The sequence below is a fragment of the Lycium ferocissimum genome, chromosome 6 (genome assembly GCF_029784015.1).
Source record: "Lycium ferocissimum isolate CSIRO_LF1 chromosome 6, AGI_CSIRO_Lferr_CH_V1, whole genome shotgun sequence".
In the NCBI taxonomy this organism is placed as follows: Eukaryota; Viridiplantae; Streptophyta; class Magnoliopsida; order Solanales; family Solanaceae; genus Lycium; species Lycium ferocissimum.
In genome coordinates this window covers 5037161-5054324 of record NC_081347.1, presented here as the reverse complement: position 1 = coordinate 5054324, position 17164 = coordinate 5037161, and the positions used below count along the sequence as shown (strand labels likewise).

Here is a 17164-nt window from a genome sequence, read left to right as displayed (position 1 = left end):
TAAATTAATTTAATTCAATTTAATTTCCAAAGTTAAATTAACACTCCAAAAGAGCAGACTAACACTTATTTTGAAGTGAAGGAAGTAATATTTTGAAGGAAAAAAACTAGTTTGAGTCAACATAAGATTACTTCATTATTGAGAATAGGACAAACTGCTTTTAATTTTTAAGTTAATTTCCCAAGGAAACTAGAATCCAAAGCCTATTACTAATAGTTTGGCACTTCAATTTACCTAAGTTAAAAATAAAAAAATAAAAAAAAAGGGAGTGAGTTTGACATTAGAGATCTACTAATTTAGTTGATTGATTATCTGAACTTTTATCTCGTTGGTAAGGATTTTAATACCCATATTGTAATTCCTTTCCTCATTTCTCCTTTCCTACCTTTTACGAAAAAAGAAAAAAAAAAAAGAGTGAGTTGGCCTAGAAAAGAATTTAAAGAATTCCCAAAATATTGACTAAATTAAATGGTTGACCAGTAGGACCATACCATCTATAATTGTATTGATACTTCCCTGACATTGTATAATCCTATCATTAACTTTCACAAGATAACTTAGAAAGCACTAAAGTAGATATGTCCCCCCTTTTTTTTCTTTTTTTCTTTTTTTTTGGTTGAGGGAGCGAATTGAGAAAACATTTATGTGCATCCGATGTTTTCATTAAATCAGTAATTTAACTGCAATAGTCGATTTGTCGAGCTTTTGGAAAGCTAAGCATGTTATTTAAAACAAAAATACTTATTTCAAAGAATTGATCTTATTTAATCAAGCTATTAAAAAATAATTATTAGTGAATTTAAGTAGTAGCAGAAGTTATTTTTAGAAGCTGAAAGAATTTTTTTTTCCTCATAAGTACTTTTGGAACATTTCTTCAACGACAAATTATTGTTCAAATAATGACAAAAGTATTTTTTTTTAAAAAAAAATTAATTAACCAAACATACTATTACTTTTTAAAAAAATTGATTAAAAAAATACTTTTCAAAATTAGCGGACTTTGAAAAACTAATCAAGGATTCTATAGAGCCACAAGCTAAAATGACAATGCTAAATTTATATTCAAGATTACATTACTTGATTATTGAAACACCCGGTGCGAATAAATATTTTATATAACCTATTAATATTGCTAAGATCAAAATAAATCCCAGAAAAGGGTTAGTGTGGGCAAGTGGGTCCAACATGGTCATCAACAAATAGAAAGAAAACTTGATCATAAAATAGAACATGTCTACTTTTAAATGCTACTCCTACCTAACAAAGGAATGGATTACCATAATTTTCATAATAAATAATTCACTACTTTCTTCACATACACTGAAGCAATCAATATAATTATGACAGAAAATTCTCCAACAATTTTCTAACCAATCAAATTATAAAAGAGCAATCCATAATATGCTCTAGTCAAAATTGTCAGCTTTTTCATTTATTTTATTGGTGATATTGCTTTTTGGCCAGATATGATAATGATGTGCTTAACATCCGAGAGAAATTATATTTTAACTAACTAATTCTAGGTGTTCTTTTATTTTTTTATTCTTTTATCAATAATTCAATTATGACATGTAATAAACGACCTATTTATTATTCTTATTTATGTTTTGTAAACAATAAAAAAGTATTTTCCCTATGGACTGGGTTCAGCACCTGAAAATATTTTTTGTGCATTCAATAAATATTGAAATAAGTGCTTTAAAAGTTAATAACAGTTAAGATAAAAAAACATTTATTGGTAGGATATTTAATAGCTACTGCTAGTAAGTACTAATAATTAGTGATAGTCTACTGATAAAATAGTTGAAATATATTCTATAAGTCCATGGTTCGTTTGTCCAGAAAAAGATCGTACTAATTTTAGCACAAAAAAGATTAGTTTCTAAATTCATATAAAAAGACAAAAAAACAAAAATGGAAGAAAATTTATGGTCGGATATTTATGGCTATTATCTTCTTTTCTTTTGAATAAATTTGGTATTATGTCGTTTTCAAAGAATTAGAAGCGTTCTAGTCCCCTCAATTACGTTACTTTATAAACTGTAGTTGTATCATCTATTTTTTGTAAAAAAAAATTATTTTTATTACATAGGGGATAGGAGAATGGAATTATAATGTGGGGATTCGAATCCTTACAAATAAAGTAAAAGTTCGGTAGTCAACCAACTGAGCTACTAGATCCCAACAGTTATATTATCTATTGGTTAATAATACAAGGAAAATTTTATAACTTTAAACATCAATTTTGTAGATATTTGTATCACGGTCAGCTAAATATGTCGAATATTTCTCTCAAAATACAGTGGGGTCAATTATATTGAACCCTCATTTCAATTCCTTTGTTGTTTTAAAATATAAATTAAGTTTAACAAAATGTTAAAAGTGTCAAGTTGTCGGCGCCTAACTTCTATCTTGTCTACTCTCCCTCCGATCCAAAATAATTGACGTTTTATAGCCTGTTGGACCAAGTTTATTTTCCAAGGGTCAAAAATACCCCTCTATTGGAAAAAAGTGCTTAAAAATATAAGAAACTTATTTTGGTCAAAAATACCCTCCCATCCTTAAAATTTTCAAATATAGCCTTGTCTTGGACGGAAATTATCTCCAAATAACCCGAAATCATTTTGAAACCCGCTCCATCATTTAAACCCGACCCAACTAAATAATAACCCATAAGATCCCCTATTCCCCCAATACGTAGGTTTGAAGTTTGAGGAATTGGGAGAATAAGATCTTATGAGTTATTATTTAGTTGGATGGGATTTAAATGATGGAACGTGTTTAAATAATGATTTCGGTTATTTTGGAGGATAATTTCAGTCAAGACAGGGGTATATTTGAAAACTTTAAGGATGAGAGGGGTATTTTTGACCCAAAATAAGTTCGGAGGATATTTTTAGCCCTTTTTTCAAAGTAGAGGGGTATTTTTGACCCTTTTCCCTTGTAAAAAATAAGTCTATATAACAACAACAAGCCCAGTATAGTCCCACCATGTGGGGTCTGGGTAAAAAATAAGTCTATCAAGAAGTCATTTTATTCTTTTTTCAAATTTACTCATGACGCATTCTTAATTCAATGAACAAATATAATATTTGTTATAATTTCAAAACCCTCTTAATTAAGGGTATTTGAGTCAATATACATCTTAACTTTTAGAATTAAGTGAATTCCTTAATCCATGTGCCCAAGTCTAAAACCTCAATTATTTTGGATTGAAGGGAGTAGCTAATACAAGCCTGGAATTAAATATGTGACGGATTTATTTATTATATTAGTAGATATTCGATCATTGGACTAAAAATATGATACACGGATATATTATAAAAATATATAATTTAAACTGGACAAATCAGGCTAATTTTATTTCAAAATTTTCACTTTGTCTTAAAAATTTTGAGAGAAACACTTGAGGGAAGAACAAATATAAGTATTTATCATTTTACATTTTATCTATAATCTCAAAGTTGTTATCTACGAATACTATGAAAATAATGCTACCACATGAATGCACTCTGGATCGACTAAAATTCAGCTTATAGTCAAAGTTTTCTCATCCACTTATTTGTTTTTTCCTCTGACAAAAATCAAAATCAAAACAATAAATGTTCAAAAGTCAGAAACACAGTCCCAACACGTGCAGAATTTTTATACGATTTCTTTATGGCAAAGGGTAGATTGCAATTGGACTTCTTTCTACTATTTTTAGAATAAAATTAAAAGCAATAAACACAGCAACTAGGCAAATTAAAACTGCCGTATATGATTGAAACACAAAAATGTGACTCATCTTTGGCTGCAGACAGAAGAAGACACCCTTGAAAATATAGAAATGTTTTTCCATAAATATGTTTTCCATTTGATATTACAAAGAAAAAATAGAAACCTAACTAAAGAAGAAATAATTAGAAAAGTACGAATTATTTTCTTGAACTTGTAATTTTTATCGATTATATCGTCTCAATATCTATTTCTTTGAATTATTCGTTCCATTATACCTCATTCCAAAAATTATGGTGTAATGATAAGTATTTTTTATGATTTATCTATAATCAGAGGTCTAGAGCTCGAGCTATGAAATGAATTCGCCTTTCATAGCAAAGGTTTTATTTGATACAAAATTAAAACTTCCGAGCACTAGTCCGAATTAATCAGGCTCCAAAACTGATATTTGATATCAAAGAATGTATATGCTACTTAGCAAGTTTGTCCTCCAAGATGATTACACTATAATGTACGCGGACCTTCCCTTTAAAATAAATATTCTATCTTTTCTCGACAAGTTAAATACTTTTTACTGGTGTATGTATATAATAAAGTTCTATCATATCATGTTTGGACTGTGTCTATATATATATATATATATGAGACTAACACAATAATGTGTAATGTAAATAGGAAATACAAACTTAAAAGAAAGTCATGCCTTGAGATTATGGGTTCTAAATTCTAAAATAGGAAGGTTATATATTAGGTTCTAAATAAATTAGTTATATATATCAAGTGAATTTCTTAATACAAATATAAGATTTGATCAAACTCCCAAACTCGTAGCTTTCTCTCCAACTCCGCTCCTATTATGGGCACACTGATGGTTTGCTAAAAATATTTATACTATCATATAAACTATAAGATAACTAAAGGAGAAATCGTCTAGAAAAGTGAAATGAATAACTTACCTTTACTACTTACAACAACAAAAACAACAACATACCCAGTATATTCCTACAAGGTGGGATGTGGGGAGGGTAGAGTGTAGGCAAATCTTACCCCTACCTTGGGAGGTAAGAAGGCTGTTTTCGGTAGACCCTAGGCTCAAGAAAAGGTGCCAAGACAACAATAATAAAAGTCAGTAATAGCAACATAGAATAAGATAAATGACGTTAGAGAAAGAAAGCAAGAAACAAGCAAGCTATATGAGAGATCTAGAAAAAATAAGCGAGCGAACAAAGATAATAATACTCCTAATATGGAAAAGAAATCCTCGCGGCCCCCTACTAGCCCTCTACCCTGATACTCGACCTCCATACCCTCCTATCACCGCATGTCCTCGAACCGGTAGCGCCATATCCTGCCGAATCACCTCTCCCCAGGCCTTCTTTGGCCTACCCCTCCCTCTCTTCAGGCCCACCACTGCCAGTCTCTCACACCTCCTCACTGGCTCATCAACGCACCTCCCCTGCACATGGCCGAACCATCTTAACCTTCCTTTCTGCATCTTATCCACCACTGGGGCCACACCCACCTTGTTCCGAATCACTTCATTCCGGATCCTATCTCTCCTGGTATGCCTGCACATCTATCTCAGCATCTACATCTCTGCTACCTTCATTTTCTGGACATGAGCTTTCTTAACTGGCCAGCATTCCGTCCCATACAACATAGTTGGTCTAACCACCACTTTGTATAACTTCCCCTTTAGTATAGGCGGCACCTTCTTATCTCACAACACTCCCAATGCGAGCTTCCATTTCATCCATCCCGCTCCAATAAGATGTGTGCCATCGTCATCAATCTCATCATTCCCTTGGATGATCTACCCCAAGTACTTGAAACTTCCTTTCTTCGGGATAACCTGAGTATCTAGCTGCACGTCTTCGTCCTCTACCTGAATCACATCACTGAACTTGCACTCTAAGTACTCTATCTTAGCCTACCTTTACTACTTACAACTTTTGTTAGAATATATTTATGAGATAAATCTTTTTACAGTATTAGTATATATAAATTAATTTGGAAAAAGAAAAAAGGACAGGCATGCAGTCATGCAGACCGACCAATAATTCGAGGAAATAGGATCTCTTTCCCTCTTACAATTTGTATAGAAGAAAATGGCTTTTTCAAATCTCTTATGTTTTTTTTTTTTTTTTTCTAGATCTCTTATATGTAAAAAATGAAGATTTCTTTTAAAAGGGTTATAAAACTAAAGTTTGTAAAGGGCTAAGAATCGAATTCTCCCTAATAATTCTAGTACAGTGAGTAGTAAATTATTTTGCTGTGGTCCATTTGTTCTTTTGATGTGGTATGATTTAGCTAGCGTTTGGACATAGAATCCTAAAAAAAATTGAAAAACTTAATTTGGGTGAAGTTTTTTAAGTTTTGAAAATGTGTTTGGCCATAGTTTTTCAAAACATATTTCACTTTTTGTTTTGGAAAACATGAAACATTACTTATATCCATAAGTTCTAAAAACTATCAAGAATACCCAACCATATAAAACGTATTTGCTAATCCCAACTTATGTAGAACATAATATTTTAAAAACAACTGCTAATAACACACTAGCTACTACAATTTAAATCATAACACAGATCCATCTGTGCAAGAAAAAAAACAACGATAGTAACCAGAGACAAACCCAAAATTTTGACGCAAAGGGGTCATTAATGACCAAATGCCTTAATATTGACATGTCAAAGTTTGGCGTGCAACTCTTTGAAAGCTTAATAATTATAATAAGGTATTAGTAAAATAGTATAAAGTATAAACTTCAACATTGGAAGAAGGAGAATGTGTTTAGAATGGGGAAAAGATTTGATTTGGGGGCTTTTTTTTTTTTTTTATGTGTGTGTGTGTGTGTGTTGTGTGGGGGATGGGGGTGTTAAGGGAGGACTAAAGAATATATATATACTAGACGTCCTAGGCCCGTGCTGCGCACGGACCCAACACTTTAAATTACAGTGCATCTATGTGTATGTAATTGTCTTTGAATAGTGATTATATATATATAGACTATATATTATGTTCAAAACACGATTAATATAACATTGTAATTTGTGCTCCGTATCTAAAATTTTATTATATTAATGTTTGCTACGAATACAAAATCGGCAAATTTATTAATATTTTTTAAAAGAGAAGACTTGTTTAAAAGGAAACTATTTTCCTCTCTTTGAAATAAAACAATAGCAATATTTAAGCATCGCTTGATATTTTTAATTTTAATTCGATTAATTTAAAGGTGTAAAATACTTATTATTTTTTATCAAATTTTGATTTGGATAATTCTAATTCAAATTATTAAATTAATTTTACATGTTTAAAACGAAACAAAATAGAAATTGATTTTCTATTTAAATGATGAAATACTATTTTTTAATTTTTGATAAATATTCTCGGTTTAGCTCATTTTACTTGTCATGTTGTCTTTTGCATGGTTTTTTAAGAAAACGTCGATTAGAATTATAATTTGACTAATTTACTTTATTCATTATTTGATGTCTATTTGATTTTTTTACGACATTAATCTCTTTTCACATTATTATATCTTATTTTAAAATATAAATATTTTAAGTATATTTATTTTAGTGAACATAACAAATAAATGACATGGCGGAATAGCAAATACAACAGTTTAATATTTAGATTAGATCTCGAAAATATAAAAAAATACTATGGTTTGACCGCTTAACTTTTGAAGAAAAGCGCTTTCATTTGCTCCCACTAATGGATTGATACGCACGTGGCAACGAATCCATCATTATTGACTTAATGAGATACTTTGGAAATTAGTGTTTACTACGAAAACAAAGTCCTTTTTTTTTTTTGGACATTATTTTTTTTTATGAGGTTCACTTTTTTTTTTTTTTTTGATATTGCTTGATTTTGTTAATATGGGGTCCATTTTTTATATTGCTTGGTGTTGTTTAGTATAGGGCCCACCCTTTTGGACATTATTAGTTTGCACTATTTTTATACATATAATATATATATATACACACACACACTATGTTCAAAACACGATTAATATAACATTGTAATTTGTGCTCCGTATCTAAAACTTTATTATATTAGTGTTTGCTACGAATACAAAGTCTGCACGTTTTTTTGACATTGTTTATTTTTTTAATATGGGATTCACTTATTTTTTTTTATATTGCTTGATTTTATTAATATGGGATCTACTTTTTTTTTCCCCGTGAGTTTGGAGATAGTGAGTTCCACCTTTTTTAATTTATTTTTTTTAATGTTCAAAACACGATTAATATAACATTGTAGTTTGTGATCCGTATATAAAACTTTATTATATTAGTGTTTGTTACGAATACAAAATTTGCACCTTTTTTTTGACATTGTTTGTTTTTTAATATGGGATTCACTTTTTTTTTATGTTGCTTGATTTTGTTAATATGGGGTCCACTTTTTTTTTGCCCGTGAGTTTGGAGACGGTGGGTTGCACTTTTTTTACCTTTTTTTTTTTTTTTTTTTTTTTAATATTGGTTGGTTTGTGTTTAATATGTGGGCCCACAAATAAATTGTATTTTATGTTAAAATATCTAAAACTTTACTATATTAGTGTTTGCTACGAATACAAAATCTGCACGTTTTTTTTTGACATTGTTTATTTTTTTAATATTGGTTGGTTTGTGTTTAATATGGGGACCTAATTTTTTTTTTTTTTTAAATATTAGTTGATTTGTGTTTAATAATATGTGGGCCCACAAATTTTTTTTAAATTTCAGACGGACGACAAAAAGTGCACCAAAGTGGTGCTTCTATATAATAGTAATATATATATATATATATATGTATAAAAGTATGTGGGCTTATTAATTTATTTGTAGAGAATCTACAAAATAAATTCAACAAAAAATAGAAACTAAACTGCTATAGCCGACTCGAACCCAGGTTTCATGCAAGGACATAAAGGGCCCAACAACCAATTGCACCAAAGTAGTGGATATATCTTAGGGATCCTTTTAAATATACATACGGTTTTTACGGTATATACGCTATATATATACAATGTTTTTCCGAGGCTAGAGGTGGCACGTGACCCCCTTCCTAATAGGGTGGGTCCGCCTCTGGTAGTAACTAGCTAAACTTTAATATAATCTTCTTCCACTATTTGGGCACAACTTAGCTAGTTCAATTTATAGAAGAGATTACTTTAATTGCGGAAATATGGTAGAAACAACGTTAATGGAGGAACATGTTAGATAGAATTAGTTGAGTCATAAATAGATGAGACTTTTTTTATAAAATACAAAAGTTTGGGGTAGTTTTTGAAAGTTTTGAAAAGGCCAAAACATAGATCTTGGTTCAAAAACAGGTTTGAGCCAGAATTTGGGATTTGAAGATTTGTTTTCAAAATATGTCAAAATTCTATGGCCAAAGAAATATTTGAAAACAAATCTTCAAAATATGTTCCCAAAATCTATTAGTTCACTTAATTCGTGTGTTGGACAGATAAAATGGCTATGACTTATGAGTATGTTTATCTAGTGTAGTTATTAGCAGCGAATCAAACCTTGAAAGAACATCCTTAACAATATTATCACTTTAGAATCTTTAAGCACATGCTTACATCTTGGATGTTCTAAAATCATCAATTAATTAAACTACATTTTCATATTGCTTTTGCGTTGTCCATTCCTATCATATGTTCGGCAAACAAAGAAACCGAATCGGTTCACTACAGTGGCAGATGGAGAATTTTCATCAAGGCGTTCAGCATCTATTATAATAAATACATAAAAAATGAACCTTATGTAAACACAGTGTGGCGAAGGGGTTCGGATGAACCGCCTTATTCCCAACCTTCCGCCCTCGGCCCTCTAGCTCCACCTCGGATTCACCATTGGCGGGTTTAACATAATTCAACAATTTGACTTGTGATAGTGATGAGTTATAATTAGCCAAAGGCCCAAGGGAATGTTTGAACGAATCATGTTATAAGAAAATTTCTAATCCAAAGGGCAACGTAAGTTGTCGTTTGAGGGGACAAAACTTTTAACAGCTTGGAGTTAAGTTGCTTGGGGGGGGGGGTGGGGTGGGGTGTGGGGTTTGGGGAGTTGGGGGGCTTAAAAAAAAAAACAAAAAAGGAATTTAACAGCTTGGAGTTAAGTTGCTTGGGGGAGTTGGGAGGCTTCAAAAAAACCAAAAAAACGAAAGAGAAAAAAAAAAAAAAAAAAAGAAAGATTCCGGTGCCGGGACTTGAACCCGGGTCTCTCGGGTGAGAGCCGAGTATCCTGACCAACTAGACTACAATGGATTGTTGTTTAACCAGCACTAATTTAATTTTGGAAGCTGCTCTTTGAGGATTGGTCGTATGTCCCCACCTCTGACCCACCTTACACATTCGATTAAGATTGTCACTGCGAAGCTATAATTAAAGTGCACGAGGTCTTACCGTGTATATGTTAGCACCTTGCATCTTCACGGAGAATTCAGTTTAATCGTATAGGAGACAACAAGGCAATCGTTACCTCACTCGTGTAGGGCGATACTTATTCGACAAGGAACTTCACTACCCTAAGACAATTAGAGTTATCGTTTCCGTTTACCGAGGTTTCCATTCGAAGTTTATAATACTTCTCCTTCCAACCTTCTAACACCGGATAGGTGTCAAACTCTATAATAATTTTATTGATACAACCTAATTTTATGACTTTGATATTACAAAGATTAAATTTAGTGAGCACTAGTATAATTAATCGGCCAATTAACAATATCAAAAAGATTTCCCCATAAACAAGATCAAAACCCTTCTTCAATACCACGCCTTCATAATCACAACTGGCCATACCAACAACGTTTACACACCAACAAAACTTATCTCTCTTTACGCCTCTAACAAACACTTCATCTCTTCCAGAAAAGCGTTTGATTTCATCAGTTTTAAAATTTGACTTTCCAAGAATTTTTGGGCAACTAACGCATAATTTAGTAACTTTAATGTTACATAAACTAATTTTATGGTAAAGTATTATAAATAGTTAGCTTAACAACTTTAATGTTGCAAAATATAATTTTGTGGCTTAATATTACATAGAGTAAATTTAGTGACCATTGGTCCAAGTACTAGTGAGAAAATTTCATAAATAGCTATACTAGTTTAGAGTGTAATTACGAAATCTAGCTATATTTGTTGTATCATGCAGGAGAATTGTATCAGGCCGGTATTGTTGTATCAACGAAAATTGTATGAGGCAAGTATTAGACGGGTATCAGCTATATCAGGCGGGTATCAATTGTATCAGCACATAATGTAGTAGCTGAAATGACGCGAAAAAGTTTGTATTAGCGCATACTATATCAGCTACATGTATTTGCTACGAAACTCAAAATGTAGCTACGTTTCGTAGCTTTTTGAAACTATAATTACATTTTATAAATATAGTCTAAATATTCATCACATCCCATAATTTTTTCAATATTAAAAGAACAAATAGCATACTAACATAAAATGTTTTCCTCTTTTTGCTTCAATCGTTTCATCAGACACTTCCCCATGTTCACAACTAAACTGAATTATCTTCACCATCAAATCAGTACATTTCTCTCCAGCAATGGAACCTCAACAACCCTCAAAACCCTTCTTCAATCCCATGCCTTCATAATCACAACTGGCCATACCAACAATGTTTACATAGCAGCAAAACTTATATCTCTTTACTCTAACAAACACCTCATTTCTTCAAGAAAAGTGTTTGATTTCATCACTTTTAAAGACCCTTTTCTTTGGAATTCAATTATCAAAGCTTATTTTTCCAATGGGTATTACACAGAATCACTTGAGTTTTACTCAAATATGAGGGTTTGTAATTATTTGCCTAATAAGTTTACTATACCAATGGTTGTTTCTGCTATTGCTGAACTTGGGTTGATTGAAAATGGAAAAAAGATTCATGGGTTAGTCTCAAAATTGAATCTTTTTCATGATAATACTGCTGTTGGATCATCTTTAGTTTATATGTATTCAAAATTCGGGTTTTTGGGGTATGCTTCTGATGTGTTTGATGAAATGCCTGTTAGAGATGTGGTTTCTTGGACTGCAATTGTTAAAGGGTATGTAGAGAATGGGGAGAGTGAAAAAGGGTTGGAGTATATTTGTTTGATGTGTAAGAATGGTGAGGTGAGGCCGAATTTTCGGACGTTGGAGGGTGGATTTCAAGCTTGTGGAAATTTGGGTGCATTGCTGGAAGGTAAGTGTTTGCACGGGCTAGCAATGAAATATGGTTTTGGTTGTAATCAAGCAGTTCAGTCTTCTGTTTTGTCAATGTACTCGAAATGTGGTTCCGTTGAAGAAACGTATCGTTCGTTTTGTGAGATTGATGAGAAGGATTTGTTTTCTTGGACGCTGATGATTTCTGTTTTTGCAAAATATGACTGTATAGGCGAATGTGTTGATATGTTCTTGAAAATGCAGGATAGTGGGATATCCCCAGATGGGATGGTAATTAGTTGTGTGCTTTCTGGTCTAGGCAATGCCGTGAGGATTTTTGAAGCTAAGGCTTTCCATGGATTCATCTTGAGAAGAAACTATGATGTTGATGACATGGTCCGTAATGCATTATTGGCCATGTATTGTAAGCTTAGACTCTTGAATTTAGCGGAAAAGATATTTGATGGAGGAAACGGACAAAACACAGAGGCTTGGAACATGATGGTGGTTGGCTATTCGAAGGCAGGATTAGAAGCCAGGTGTATTAATTTATTTAGGGAAATGAAATACTTGGGAATCGAATCTGATATCAACAGCTTGATATCTGTAATTTCTTCTTGCTCCCGGTTGGAAGAACTCCATTTAGGTCAATCTCTGCATTGTCATGTTATAAAAAATCTGATGCTTGGAAATGTTTCTGTTGCCAATTCTCTAATAGATATGTATGGAAAAAGTAAGGATCTGACTTCATCACGGAGAGTGTTTTGTATGATGACCGATAAGGATGTTGTTACGTGGAACACGATGATGACTTCGTATATCAGTTGTGGAAAAATTACAGAGGCCTTTAGCCTTTTTGATGAAATGAGAGCAGAAAATTACAAGCCTAATATTGCAACATTGGTGATTTTGCTGTCTGCTTCTTCTCAAGTATCTTCCCTGGAGAAAGGAGAGAAAGTTCATGAATACATCAAGGAAGTTGGGTTCGGAAAGAATACTTTGCTTGCTACTGCTTTGACTGATATGTACGCGAAATGTGGACAGCTAACAAAGTCCAGAGAAATATTTGATTCAATGGAAAAGAAAGATATTGTTTCTTGGAATGTACTGATCTCAGGCTATGCTCTGTATGGAGAAGCAAAATCTGCTATAGAAATTTTCAAACAGATGGAACAGACGGAAATTAAGCCAAATGAACTGACTTTGCTTGCTGTGCTCTCGGCTTGTGCTCATGCAGGGTTGGTTGATGAAGGAAAGGCCATATTTAGAAGAATGAAAGATTTTTCCTTGATGCCCACATTGAAGCACTATTCTTGTATGGCTGATCTCCTAGGTCGTTCTGGTAATTTGGATGATGCTGAAACTTTGGTTTTGTCCATGCCAATTGCTCCAGATGCAGCTATCTGGGGTTCTTTACTAAGTTCTTGTAAAATTCACAGTCAAGTTGAGAAGGGTATAAGAATTGCAAAACATGCCATTGAATCTGACCCGGAAAATGATGGGTACTATATAGCAATCTCAGACCTATATAGTTCTGTAGGAATGTGGGAAGAGGTAGAAATGGTGAGGGAAATAATGAAGGAAAGGAAAGTGAGGAAAGAAGTTGGTTGGAGTACAGTATAATTTTCACAGCTACTTGTTGGGAGTCTTTAGCAATAATGTGACGAAGATATGGTGCTACTAAAGATTTTACACTTGCAAGAGCTGTTCAATTAGCTCCACATTTTCTGCTCCATAGTTTGCTTCAGCTGCTGAGGAAACAATGGCCACTCTGCGGTTGCATTGAGATGGTTTTCAGGTGATTTCTAGGTTACGAGCCTCTCGTTTTTTTTGCTGGTGATAGTAATCTGGTTTTGGCCTTATAGGATGAACAAATTGCAGTTTTCAGCCTTTGAAGTTCAGCCCTTCAACAATGTATCTTGTGTACGAGAAAGGAAGAAACTTTTATGGTCCCCCTACTCTATTTGATTCATTGGACATCAGCAAATGTAAATATGGTTGCACAGTTGAGGAATCTCTATGCTAATAGGCATGAAGCGAAACTGCTTCTGGCCTGGCTCAGGGTTCGGGACTTTGAGCGCTCGCTGAAATTTTGGTGCTTGCGTATAAATTAGGAGCTGTACGTAAAAGTTTGGCCATTGAGGTTACTATCAATTCTCTCCATGGATTATGAAAATGTGAATCTCTTGACGGCACAGGTTTGAGGTAGCCAAGAAAGGTCAATAACATGAGAAGTTATCTAGTAGATTTCATCTGATCTCAACTTGTGCATGACCTAAATATAATATGATGGCATCACTGGTGATCCTCCATGAATTCCATACAAGGCGGAGCTTGTGGTGTCTAGATGGAGCTTGCATTCAATAAGGTGGTGTGGGGAGACAACGAACACATGGTAACCTTTCCTGCTTTCCATCAGCCGAAGCCTAGGCGGGCGTAATTACCTAATATCTGTGCTGGTGAGAGGTAGCAGGTACCAATGAAGTAACTGAAGCATCCGCAAGTTACTCCATGAAATAGTCGAGGCGTGTGCAAATGAGTCCAAACATCATGGTGCAGGGTGAGAGACCAGCCCAATAAAGTAACCTCACTCTGTGATTCTCGAGACAAGTGACTTCAATGAAGTTATGAAAATCCTGCACTTCCAATTGGTTTTGTCTTGATGGATCGATGATGATGACATATCTCTGTAACACTTACCAATCTTTTAAATTACCAGACACTATTTGAGTTTTGAGGCTTTATTTTTTAAATGGGAAGTTTTAAGTTAATTATTTCATATAGAAATGTATCATTCTTTTTTTGACAGATTAAAAAAAAAAGTGTATCACATAAATTGGGACAGAGGGAAGAACCAGACACTATTTGAGTTTTGAGGCTTCATCTTTTACTCTCTTATAGGCATGTGAATTTATAGCACTCTTCAAATAACAGTCTTAAGACCGTAAGTCGTGAAGTCCTAAAAATTGTAACATTCCATGAGACCTTAAAATCTTCAAAATATAATGAAACTGACTGAACACTGTATCACTTGGGTAAACATGAAAACGACCACATAACAGTTGACATGAAAAATACAACACATGGAAAAAATTCCTTCCTTTCATTTCCAAGTTCTAGGTACCCAAAAGAAATCAGAGAACAACATATCAAACACCTTACATCAAAAAGAAAAGCTACATTTGCCTATTAGCAGCTTCAGTTACAAAAGGCAAGTAAGGAGTTTTCCCAAGGATACAAGAAACAAGCCCATAAATAAAACAACCCACAACAAACACAAAAAGCCCATTATGCATCCAAACCGTAAACTTCAGGCCAATACCACTTTGACCCGGAGAAAAAATCCTTTGAATCAACATTGGAAGCACCAACAACACATCAAGCACCACCGCTTGCAATGCATTAAACCGGGCATACTTGTTCAAACTCTCATTTCTCACAATACCTAAGTAAAGAGCAAAGAATACTAGATAAGTATAAAAGAAAAGGACAAAAAGAAAAAAAGAAAACAATGAACAAAAGATCCAAGAAATTTAACATTAAAAAGCTCTATATAATGCATAGGAGACCATTTAAGACCTAAATTTTAGGATTATAGTAGCTCAATTATGGCAAAAACTTGAAGAATTCTAATTGATAAATAAAGAAGGAATTATAGTTCAAATACAATAAAGAAAAGATTTATACAAAATTACATTAAATATATATGAACCGAGGGTCTTTCGGAAACCGCCTTCTATCTTTAAGTGGTAACACGACGTATATTGATGTTGTTGTACATTAAATATATACGAAAATTCTGGAGGTATATTTTTATAACAACAACAACAACAAAAAACCCATTGTAATCCCACAAGTGGGGTATGAAAAGGTAGTGTGTCCGCAAACCATACCCCTAACTTGCTAAGCTAGAGAGACATTTTTCCCACATACCCGCGACTCATAGCAAGACGAAAAATAGGCAGTAGCAACAAGCAAAAATAAGTAGCCAGATAATAGGATACCCGAGACTAAAGAAACAACGTATAGTAATAGAAATCCAAAAATAAGAAAATACAAGAACAATGCTAAAATTCCGGGAACATAAAAGGAAATGCGCATTAACTAATAATTTGAGGAAAATAATAAATGACAATAGTCTAAGGGCCGATACACCCTCGGCTCAAGTAAAGCAGATACACAACAATTAATAAAAACAGATGCAGTAACAACAACAGGATAGTAAAAAAAACAAAGTAGTAATAAAAAATTAAAAATTATTTGAGTAAAATAGTAAATGACAATTTTATTTGTTGTAGGAAAAAGTTCCAACAACATTTCTAAGGTTCTTGGTGGTTTTACTACTTACCTAAGTAAAGAGCAAAGAAAGTGACAAAACTAGCATAAGGGATAGAGCGGTAAAGGGATAAAAGTGGAAGAATAGGTTGAAATGGGAGAGCTAAAGAAGGGTATTGAGAGAAAAGGAAACGCCCGTATTGGATGCCGTTGAAAAAGGGAAGGAAGTAAGCGACGGCTGAGATTAACCGGTCTGTGGCAGGGATTGGGTTGTATCCGGCGGAGATGGAAACGGGTTGGGTCTGGATTCGGGTTCGGGTTTGGAGGGGTTTCGGGTTAATGGGTTTGAGTGGGTGGGGTAATAGGCGAGGGGTGAAAGAGGTTTTGGGAGTGAAATGGAGGAGAGGAATGGAGGCCATTTTTTTTGGTGGAAATGAGAGGTTTTTGGGAGGTGTTGGTGTTTATTTTGGATGGATTTTCTTGATGTACAACTTATAATGCATAATGGTACGTCATATAATGCAGTTTGGAGTAGGGAAAAAAGAAAGAAAAAGTTCAAATGGTTTTTTAAATTAAAGTAAGAAAAAGGGAATTCCGTTGCCGGGACTTGAACCCGGGTCTCTCGGGTGAGAGCCGAGTATCCTGACCAACTAGACTACAACGGATTGTTGTTTAACTATAAGTAATAATTAATGTTGATGTGGTTTTCAGGATTGGTCGATAGCTGTGTGTTGCCCCTCCCACCTATCCTATACATTAGATTAAAGTCGTTGCTATGAAGCTATAGTGAAGGTGTACAGGGTCTTACCGTCTAATATTTGGTACTCTGTATCTTCAAGAAGAATTCAATTTCACTAAATCCATAAAAGAGATAGCGGAGCAATTTAAGATATTCGCGCATGTCGCTACTTATGCGACAAGGAATTTCGCTATGTTAGGATAGTTAGAGTTATTGTTGCAGTCTACTAGGGATTCCATTCAAAGCTTATAATATTTCTCTTTCCG

The 17164-nt window shown here is 33.5% G+C and overlaps 2 protein-coding genes and 2 non-coding genes across 4 annotated transcripts; 1 reads left to right on the top strand and 3 right to left on the bottom strand.

The window, feature by feature from the left end:
- Positions 1-9918: 9918 nt before the first annotated feature.
- Positions 9919-9991, bottom strand: TRNAE-CUC (transfer RNA glutamic acid (anticodon CUC)). The gene has a single exon. It is a non-coding gene; the product is annotated as a tRNA-Glu (tRNA).
- Positions 9992-11154: 1163 nt separating this feature from the next.
- On the top strand, positions 11155-13520 carry LOC132059031 (pentatricopeptide repeat-containing protein At4g39952, mitochondrial). The gene has a single exon (XM_059451489.1). It carries the CDS (start codon positions 11186-11188, stop codon positions 13505-13507), a length of 2322 nt encoding a protein of 773 aa, XP_059307472.1. The 5' UTR covers positions 11155-11185; the 3' UTR covers positions 13508-13520.
- A 1448-nt stretch (positions 13521-14968) lies between these two features.
- On the bottom strand, positions 14969-16641 carry LOC132059029 (protein TIC 20-II, chloroplastic-like). The gene is made up of 2 exons (XM_059451488.1): positions 16233-16641; positions 14969-15329 (listed from the first exon to the last, which is right to left on the bottom strand). The coding sequence occupies exons 1-2, from the start codon at positions 16576-16578 to the stop codon at positions 15061-15063; spliced, it is 615 nt and encodes a 204-aa protein (XP_059307471.1). The 5' UTR covers positions 16579-16641; the 3' UTR covers positions 14969-15060.
- Positions 16642-16751: 110 nt separating this feature from the next.
- Positions 16752-16824, bottom strand: TRNAE-CUC (transfer RNA glutamic acid (anticodon CUC)). Its single transcript has one exon. It is a non-coding gene; the product is annotated as a tRNA-Glu (tRNA).
- Between the last annotated feature and the right edge of the window lie 340 nt (positions 16825-17164).